The 10609-nt window shown below is 44.8% G+C and overlaps 1 protein-coding gene across 1 annotated transcript; it reads right to left on the minus strand.

Annotated features, from left to right (window-relative positions):
• Positions 1 to 890: 890 nt before the first annotated feature.
• Positions 891 to 7215, minus strand: LOC124661203 (beta-glucosidase 4-like). Its single transcript, XM_047199063.1, has 14 exons — positions 6973 to 7215; positions 5391 to 5457; positions 5253 to 5311; positions 5011 to 5086; positions 4789 to 4863; positions 4623 to 4710; positions 4224 to 4449; positions 4029 to 4144; positions 3640 to 3857; positions 3242 to 3276; positions 3066 to 3168; positions 1744 to 1852; positions 1432 to 1646; positions 891 to 1224 (listed from the first exon to the last, which is right to left on the minus strand). Exons 1-13 carry the CDS (start codon positions 7069 to 7071, stop codon positions 1448 to 1450), a joined length of 1470 nt encoding a protein of 489 aa, XP_047055019.1. The 5' UTR covers positions 7072 to 7215; the 3' UTR covers positions 891 to 1224; positions 1432 to 1447.
• Positions 7216 to 10609: the final 3394 nt, after the last annotated feature.

The following is a 10609-nucleotide window of genomic DNA, read 5'->3' on the forward strand; positions in this document are numbered from 1 at the left end:
TTCCTTACTATAGTTCCAGAATGTTCCCTCTTTTTTTAAAACTTAGAACACGACGTGGTTCGCATTGAGATTTTGCATATATGTAGTATAAATCGTTGCCCACCTCTAAAATTTTGTTTTTGGATATTTAAATTTTTTTAAATACGAGTTATGAATGTTTAAAATAAAGGGCTACATGCGCTCGGCCTCCGTTTTAAGTTTCCAGGCCACCTCTGTTCTATTAGTCCTAATCTCCAAACAGCGTCTCCCTCGGTCACGTCCCTCCAGGGGAAGAAGGTGGGTACTATCTCAAATTCTCTTATTCAAGTGGAGTTCAACGTTCAAAACTTCAAAATGCTGCATCATACATACTGTTTCATCATTCGTGACTTCCACGTCACAAAAACAAATGCAATTCAATATCCAGTGAGAGCCTATGTGAATTTTTGCCAGATCTGGTATAATATTCATGAAATTAAACCTGATTCAGACAACCATAGTGCGCCGCAATTCACATTTGCGTTATTTATGAAAACTACGCGTCTTGGCTGTATTTTGACGCTTCTTCCATTTCTAATTCCCCGACGACCACGAGGCTGCGTGTAATACTCTTACGGCCTGCGTGTGACATCCATGATCCATCACTCTTATCAAACCTTTTGCATCCTCCATTTCTCCCTCTTCAGACAAGCCTGTCATAATAAAGTTGAACGCTGCCCTACCAGGATCTGGGCAAGATACAACATCCTCATCAACAGATTCTTTGCATCCTTCACATTTCCATCAGAGACACTTAAATGGAGTACCCTAGTGAAAACTTCAGTAAAATAGAAACTAACTTTATGGTTACTGGTAATTGCTTATAGGGACCTATGAAGGGCCAATCTACAAGGTTAATACATCAGCAGCACTCAAGCAGCAAACATATTCATTGGATTAATGGCAGACCGTACAGAGCATCAGAGATGGGATGCAATTATTATCTTGAGTATATACACCGCCAATTACAGTACAGTACAATAACAGGGAAAACAATCACTGTGTAATGTTTATTTACTTGCTGAGGGATGGCTCAGTTCGTGCCGTCTTTGTTTTCAGCGAAAAGTGTGATCGAGAACCACATGGCTGGTACGGCAAAATGTCGCAAAAGCCCATTCTTGTACACTACCAGACCCCTCTTGGTGTATCAATCCTGTTGCCCACTCAAAGTTGCTGAGGCCATCAAGTTCGGATACTCGAGTTATTCTGTAAGACAACTTGTTTGGCATCAATGCTTGACTTTGCATGGCATTGTTTTCCAACAAAAAGAAATATATCGATGTGTGGATGTGCAGGGTTTATTCTCCTTCCCGGAAAAAAAACATTATGGCACACGAAGAAATAACAACTGTGAAGCTGTGAATACTAGATAGATATAGCATTGGTAGAAACATCTAGATATAATTTTAGCACCTTTGTGAAGATGGACTTAGTTTGTGTCAGGTTTGTTGTCAGCAGCCTCGCCGTTCAAGAAACGTGAAAACCACATGGCTGATGCTTTAGGGTGTCGGGAGAACCCATTCTTATAATCAACATAGACAATCCCAAACCTCTTGGTGTATCCCATCGCCCACTCAAAGTTATCCAAGAATGACCATGCAAAGTACCCACGAACATCGGCACCATCCCTGTATGTCAACAGTTACCAAATTAATTAGTGGCATCAATATTTTAGTTGTTTTGATTACATGGTGTTACTGATACGGCAAACAGAAACAAACTTACCTTATTGCTTCTGCGACTCCACTAACATATCCTTTGAAGAATCCAACCCTCTTTGTATCATTTAAGACCTGATCAAGTGTTGCTGATGGATCATCTTCGTCATCCATGCCTACAGAAATTTAACTACATAAGGGCATCATTCATAAACAAGGTTGGTTGCTTGAGAATTTAGTTAGCAAATATTACATCAGTATCAGACAAACAAAAACTATGCTAGCTGGATATTAAGTAGTAGAATAATAAAATATTATATTTCTTCTTTCGGCGCGCTTACGTGAAAAGTGTTGGCTCTAAGCTTGACCTCAGAGATGAAAATCCCAAGTTAAACCTTTGGTTGGAATCAAGAACACCGGCGCATGTGCGACGATCTTTCTTTAAAAGGCTTTGTCTAGAAGTAGTGTACTTTTTATTGGTCGGTCATATGTTATAGGGTTTGTGGTAGGATTGTGAACATACTGCCATAAGGCGGATCAATTTTGGATGCCCCGGGTTTTTTGGTAGCCTATTAGTTCATCATCAATGCTTGACATTGTTGAATAATCAATAATATATGAATGTGTGCATCAATCGAGGAAAAGGACGGGCTTCATCACCCTTTCAAAAATAAGGACTGGTTCATAGTTTGCGATAAATAAAGCAGACTGGTAGGGAGAATGTGTTTGCTTTACATTTTGCATTTAAATATCAGGGACCATTATCGGGTTTTTTGGTAGCCGATTTATTCATCATCAATGCTTGACATTGTTGAGTAACCAATAATATATGGATGTGTGCATCAATCGATGCAAAGGCTGGGGTTCATCACCCTTTCAAAAATAAGGATTGGTTCGTAGTTTGTGATAGATGAAACGGACAAGTGGTAGGGAGAATGTGATTGATTTACATTTTGCATTTAAATATCAGGGAGCATTATCTGGGAATGAACTTATCTTTCTGTCAATGAATTTATCTTTCTGTCACTATGCATTCCCAATTTTATAAGATACAGTAAGCATAAACACAAAGCATGTTCCATTGCAAACCATAAAATAAAAACAAATCAAGTCAATACACACACTCTATATTATGTGAAGCACATAGGTACGGGATTCAACGAATCTACATGCTCTATATTATGTGAACTACATAGGTATGGGACTCAACCATTTAACAAACATATGCAGGAAATGTGACAATTCCATATCATGTACGCATATATGAAAGATGTGCATTGGAAACTTGAAAGAACAATCAAGGATTGTAATGGTTCTCATGTAATGAAAATTCCCCATCCATTCTCAAATATAATAAAATGCACCATCTTAGGAGCATGGAAGCCTTACCATTCTCTGTTATATATATTATTGGATTGTCATATTTCTTTGCGACATGGTTAATCATTTTCCGAATACCCCAAGGAACTATATAAAGCCAATTAGACGCAGCCTGCACGAATATTGGGATAATATGTTACGAGATATCACTGGAGCTACATGAATGAAAAGTACTCAGTATTTACTCTTTCACCAATTCCTTCACCGCTACTCGATTTGTCTGCCAAAAGGAACGAGTGTCAGATTGAAATATTCTGTGAGGATAGGAAACCTGGCAAGGGGCAACTTTGTATGATCTAAAGTGATACACAATATTCAGGTCAAATTTCAGCAATAAATGTAGTTCTGTCTTATATGCCTATATTGATTTATATAACGCTGCAAGAGTACACGGACACAAAGAGCAAAATAGACTATGTTTAGTGGGAGAATGGCTATTCTTCCTAATCAGCAAGGTGAAATAGTCTATCATGTCTGTTGTTTACGTACTATATTTTATAGCTAGCCCTGCATCATTCAGGTTGTGCTGCACTTGTTTTAATAAACAAGAAAAGATAAGTCCTCAATAGCTGAAGCATAATACCCATCATCTTTGTCTGTTGAGCATGATAAAAATGGATCTGTTTTCCCTGCGGGTTTGTGTGATTAGCAATGAATCTTGATGTATAGTTATTTAATCCAATAAAATCAATTTTGTTCCTGATAAATTCACGATCTTTCGCTGAGAATTTTGGAAGATGATCGCCCAATCTCTGCCGCATGCTTTCTGGATAATCACCAAAGTATATTGGGTCCAGGTACCTTCAAGAAAAGAAATTATAATCATGAAATGTGAATCAAATCAAATCATAGGCTTCATGAATCAGAAGGCGTGTCTGCATTATATGAACAAAAATACAGGTTCTGTGAGAAAAGGTAACAAGTATAGGACATTTTATTTGTATTCTGTGAAAATGTGAGCATACACTTTACCATCCAAGTAGAAAGTCTATAAATCGTGCTGCAGCATCCTGATCTTCCATTTTATCAGACGCTGGCTCTGCCCATATACAATCAACAACAAACCCAACTTGGCCACCTTGTAAAGCCTACATATGTAAATCATCAACAAAGGTACTGCAAACAAACTGGCGCAATGATGGTACTTCAAATGGAAAATTAACATGCCTTAAATTTTCTTCTGTAGACATCAACAGAAGCAGCATGCGCTAAGATCTGGTGATGGGCGGCCAAGAAAGGTTCACCAGCTTCACTTTCACATACTCCGGGTGCAAAGTTTCCATTCGCATAACCACTGAGGGATGTTGAAAGAGGTTCATTGATTGTCATCCAATGCTTAACTCTATCGCCAAAATTTGCAAAGCACGCTTCTGCATATAATGCGAAGTACTCTCTGAAACATTTTGACAGCCAATACTATCAGATGGAAACATAAAATTTAATAAGAAGCACTTTGGAATAACGCAACGTTTCTTAGGTAAATGTTCCATATGTAGTATGTCTTGTTGGCATTTAACTGTATTTACAAATTCATAAGCTTAATTTAATATGCCTGCATTGACTTACACAATCTTGTCCGAAAGCCAACCCCCCATAGTCTGGTGAAGGTTATTTGGAAGATCCCAGTGATACAGAGTTGCATAAGGCTGAATACCTGAAATGGGGCCGCAGAAGGGTGGTGAATAACTAGATGAATAGTAACTTTGAGGGCATTTTGTAAATCATGTGGCACCTTTCTCAATCATGAAATCTATAAGATTGTTATAGAAAGCAACTCCTTGCTCATTGATCTCCTTCCCTAGGCCATCTACAGGAACAGTAAACTTATAAACTCAGATGAGGAACGACTGATAAGAATAGACAAGAAGAACATATCGAGGGGAAAGCTGGAATTGTTCAATACAATCTGGAGGTGTATTAATATGTCAATCATAATCCAACAAACAAAATGTACCAGGAAATATCCGTGACCAAGATATGGAAAATCTATAAGCACGAAACCCCAACTTGGCCATGAGCTCAATGTCTTCCTGTACCCAAATAGTTCAAACAACGAATTAAGGATCTAGGAAACAAGGTATGCAGCAATATGATATCTAGAAAATCTCTCTCAAGCAAAAGAAAGAGAAGCCTTATTTTACAAAATACAAAAATACAACAATGGGATGGATATGATAATGATTATAATAACAACACCTTGTATCGATGGTAATGATCAACTGCAACTTCTCCAGAGCTTCCATCTAGGATATGCTCTGATAAAGCATTTAAATGTAGACTATTAGTTAAATAGATATATTCAATAAAATAAATTATAATCTAGATGAAACAAACCTTTTTTATCTGCAAATACATCCCATATGCTATCGCCTTTGCCACCCTCATGTCTTGCCCCCTCGATCTAGATAGAGGGCCAGGAAAAGACAAGAATTTTACTTCATGGCTACAATTAATCTAGTTAAAGAGAAAATGAACGATCACAGAAACCAAATCGTCTCCCTCTTTTTTTTTCTTTGGGATCAAGAAGAAAAAACTGGTGAAAATTATAATTTATGATCTAAGGAACTAAAGCAGCCACTGAGGATTCCAACAGTATGATGATTCTTTTTTTTCAAGGTGGATTACGTACAGATGGAAAATCCGTTCTCCATTTCTCAGCTAAATTAAGGTTTCTCCAGAAGTAGGGGGTTCGGAGGGGAAATATCATTTCCTCTTATCCTTTCTTTCCCTTGTATATTCCTTCCCCTCCACTCACATACCTCCTCCTTTTTTTTGCGGGTAAAATCAAGGAAAAAAATAGCGCGCTATAACAAAATAGTGTGGGTCTAAAAATACGCTATTAGCATGTTATAGCGTGCTATTAACGCGAATAGCGCGCTATAGCGCCGAAATAGCGTAGCGTCGGCTCTCCAGATATGCTATAGTGTGCTATTAGCGTTGGAATAGCGCGCTATTTTTTTCCATGGGTAAAATGGACCTTTATTAAGATGATAGGGCTACAAGCAGCTCACGATCTAACTCATGAATGACAACATCAGGGCCAGACCCAAGCCAAAACATACTACTCTGCTCTGTTGTCGAAAAATTTGCTAGACAGTGACTCACCCTAACTTCCAAATGGTCCACTTTTACAAAATTACACACTCTAACATTACTAGCTAAGACTTTTAATTTCAGAGATAATATTCAGATATGGCAATCTATCCACAAGCTTCTCCTTCGCAGCGCCTACAACATGGGAGCAATCAGTTTCAACGATGATCGGTAACAGGTTCTTTTCAAGGGAAAGCTCCAGGCCCTCGCAACATACCACCTCCCTTTAACAAATAGTGTTAACCTTTGTCTACTTTGGTCAATGAGAACTACTTGTCGGTTATTCGGTAAGATGAATTTCCACCAACAAACTGTATGAACTCTGTACGCAAAGAATAAAATCTGTCTATTTCCTCCCACTTTGGCACTTTTCGTTTTTTGCTTCAGATAACTAATTATTAATAGTTGCATACGAATCAGGGTCATTATTTTGTCATTATATGCAAGTGCTTCAATCACGACAGAGAGTGCCGCTTGAAACCGGCAAGGGATGAGCTGCATCCAATTTGGCCAGGCAGACAAGCAGTTACTCAGTCAGTGTCCTACTTTTGCTCAAAGAGGAAGCAGTCGCTGCCTTGCTAAGTTAAGGCAACAGCAGGAGCCCAACGCGACCCAGGTGCAACCGAGCATCTGCCACCCACAGGATACCCCAAGCTAAACGAGATCGCTACGGGGTTCCAGGCGCATCGCCTAGCTCACAGCGCACCGCACGCAGTAAGCAGCCGGCGGCGGCCGAGGTGCACGCATCCAGCAACACCAATCCACCAATCTAGCTAGCCTAGGTGGATGCTGCTACTACTAGTAGTGCTGCGAAGTAGCTGACCTGGTAGGCGGAGGTGGCAACACCGAAGACGAATCCCTCGGGGAAGTCGGCGCGGGTCACTTCACCGGCCGCCTCGCCGCCGTTCCCACTGCTTTCCATTCCCGGCCGCCGCAGCGGAAGAGCAAGCCGAGCGTGTGCGTGTGTGTACTCTCGATCCGGCGCACACCTGTGAGAGGTGGGTCAAATTTTCGGATGCTGCGGCCGATGTGGGGAGGTGCGGTTGACTTGAGCTAGCCGAGTAGCGTAGCGTGGTTCATAGAGGCCGGGGGCCCGGGGTGCGCTCACTACCAGTGCTAGCGGCGAACAGGCAATGGTGTCGTGGCGGGAGGGTGGGCAGCCGCTGTCGTTGAGACGGTCTGTGGAGCCCGCAAGCGTGTTGTTCAGGATAGGCCCGTTGGGATATGGTTTCCACCTGCGTTGTGCAGTCAACTTGGCAATAGCTTACACAGCGTTTCAGCATGTGAGGAGTGTCTCCTTCTCGAGTAGCGACACGCACTGCAGTAGTACTAGCGATTAGCAGAGTCCAACGTGCATCATGCAGAATACCGATTAGCAGAGTCCAACGTGCATCATGCAGAATAACAGCGTCTCTCGTCGCGTCCACTAAGGGTGTGTTTGGTAGCCCGGGTCACCTAAGAATTGTAATCTCTCCTCATACAAGCTGACTCTAGCTTAGTTGGGCTCAGATTTTTGTGTGTGTTTGGTGGCTCGGGCCAGTGGAGACATGCCCAGTGCATCTCTTGTTTGGTGCGTCGTGTGGGGTGAGAATAGCTGAGAAGATATAAAATTTACACAAAGACCACTCCATACAAAATGAAACGCGATCAGATCCTTCCATACAAAATAAAAATGCGATCTGGTCCCTGTAAAGAAGAAACAAAAGCAATCGGGTCCCTAAAAACGCAATCGGGTCCCTAGAGCTCCGGTGAGGGAGCTCCGGCGTGGCAGCTCCGGTGAGGGAGCTCCGGCGAGGCAGCTCCGGCGACGCAAGGTCCGGGGCACGGACGAGCCTGGCGCTGCTTCGTCCCCATGCGAGTCCAGGCGGCGCTCGTCCCCGTCCGCGTCCAGGCGAAGGAGCTCTCCGTGAGCGTCCAGGCGGCGGAGCTCCGACGACGCGAGGCAACTCCGGCGACGCGAGGCAGCTCCGGCGACGCGAGGCAGCTCCGACGACGCGAGGCAGCTCCGACGACCCTGGCGCTTCGTCCCCGTGCGCGTCCAGGTGGCGCTCGTCCGCGTGCGCGTCCAGGCGGAGGAGATCGCTTCGTTCCCGTGGCTCGTCCAGGCGGAGGAGGTGACCGCCGGCGCATCCAGGCGTGGAGGCGGCGGACCCGTCGCTGGTCGAGCTCCCTGGCGGCGCTTCATCTCCATGGAGCGTCCAGGCGGAGGAGTTCGCCGGCGCGTCCAGCCGTGGCGGAGAGGATCGCCGGCTCGTCTAGGCGTGCAGGAGGTTGCGATGAGAGCATTTTTCGGGGGGAAATGAGGGTGGGGCGTTCGACCCCTGTTGGACTCGGGCCAGCTGCGGGGCGCGGGGGGTGTTTTTCCGGGCGAGTTCAGCCCTGCCCAAGTGCGAAGCTCGATTCCAGCTTCTCTACCGGGCAGGGCTGAGAGGCCTTTTCGGGGTGAGGCTGGCACTGCCCACGCGGGAGAACCGGGCTAACAAACAACGAAATTTTCAGAATTCTCGGTTGAGATGGGAATTGCTGGGTTGGCCCGACCTACCAAACACACCCTAAACCGTCTTCCAAAGGAATTTAGGCGCGCCGAACAAAAAAACACTCCCAGCCGCGTCTTCCGAAGCCTCTTTTTGTCCGGCGCGGCCCGATACGATGTCCAGCGTTCCGAGCCCGTCCCTACTACACAAGGGACGCTCTGGGGACGCCGGACACACCGAAAAGCGAGGCGAAGCGAGGCGGGCCCGACGCGTCAGCGGTACAGAAAAAATTCGTCCACCGCTCCCGCCTAATCGCGCCTCTCCCGCCACATCGCTCCTCTCCCGCCGCGCATTTCTGTCATCCCAACACATTTGACCTATCCTGCCCACCGATTCATTTCTCCCTCCTGACGTCGCTACGATGTTCCTCCCGCCGCCACTCTCTCCCCATCCATTGCGCCACCGACTGCCCCCAAAAAAATGGCCAAGAAAGGGACCAAGAAGCCGCCGGGCAATGGGACGAAAGGGACGAAGGCGCCCTTCAGGAAGCCGCGGAAGGCGTCGGTGATACGTCTCCGACGTATCGATAATTTCTTATGTTCTATGCCATATTATTGATGATACCTACATGTTTTATGCACACTTTATGTCATATTCGTGCATTTTCTGGAACTAACCTATTAACAAGATGCCGAAGTGCCAGCTCTCGTTTTCGCTGTTTTTGGTTTCGTAAATCCTAGTAACGAAATATTCTCGGAATTGGACGAAACGAAGACCCAGGGGCCTATTTTTCCACCGGAGCTTCCGAAGACCGAAGAACATACGAAGTGGGGCCACGAGGTGGCGACACCACGTGGCGGCGCGGCCCGGGGGGCCCGCGCCGCCCTATGGTGTGGCCCCCTCGTCCGGCCCCCGACTCGCCCTTCCGCCTACTTAAAGCCTCCGTCACGAAACCCCCGAGGCGAAAAACCACGATACGGAAAACCTTCCGGAGACGCCGCCGCCGCCGATCCCATCTCGGGGATTCTCGGAGATCTCCTCCGGCACCCCGCCGGAGAGGGGATTCATCTCCCGGAGGACTCTACACCGCCATGGTCGCCTCCCGGAGTGATGAGTGAGTAGTTCACCCCTGGACTATGGGTCCATAGCAGTAGCTAGATGGTTGTCTTCTCCTCATTGTGCTTCATTGTTGGATCTTGTGAGCTGCCTAACATGATCAAGATCATCTATCCGTAATTCTATATGTTGTGTTTGTCGGGATCCGATGGATAGAGAATACCATGTCATGTTAATTATCAAGTTATTACATATGTGTTGTTTATGATCTTGCATGCTCTCCGTTACTAGTAGAGGCTCTGGCCAAGTTTTTACTTTTAACTCCAAGAGGGAGTATTTATGCTCGATAGTGGGTTCATGCCTCGCATTGACACCGGGACGATGTGACGAAAGTTCTAAGGTTGTGTTGTGCTCGTTGCCACTAGGGATAAAACATTGGCGCTATGTCCGAGGATGTAGTTGTTGATTACATTACGCACCATACTTAATGCAATTGTCCGTTGCTTTGCAACTTAATACTGGAGGGGTTCGGATGATAACCTGAAGGTGGACTTTTTAGGCATAGATGCAGTTGGATGGCGGTCTATGTACTTTGTCGTAATGCCCAATTAAATCTCACTATACTTATCATGTCATGTATGTGCACTGTTATGCCCTCTCTATTTGTCAATTGCCCGACTGTAATTTGTTCACCCAACATGCTTTTATCTTATGGGAGAGACACCTCTAGTGAACTGTGGACCCCGATCCATTCTTTAATACCTGAAATACAAATCTGCTGCAATACTTGTTTTACTATTTTCTCTCGCAAACAATCATCTTCCACACAATACGGTTAATCCTTTGTTACAAGCAAGCTCGGTGAGATTGACAACCTCACTCGTTTCGTTGGGGCAAAGTACTTTGGTTGTGTTGTGCAGGTTCCACGTT

This window comes from Lolium rigidum, chromosome 6, assembly GCF_022539505.1.
Source record: "Lolium rigidum isolate FL_2022 chromosome 6, APGP_CSIRO_Lrig_0.1, whole genome shotgun sequence".
NCBI classification, from domain to species: Eukaryota; Viridiplantae; Streptophyta; class Magnoliopsida; order Poales; family Poaceae; genus Lolium; species Lolium rigidum.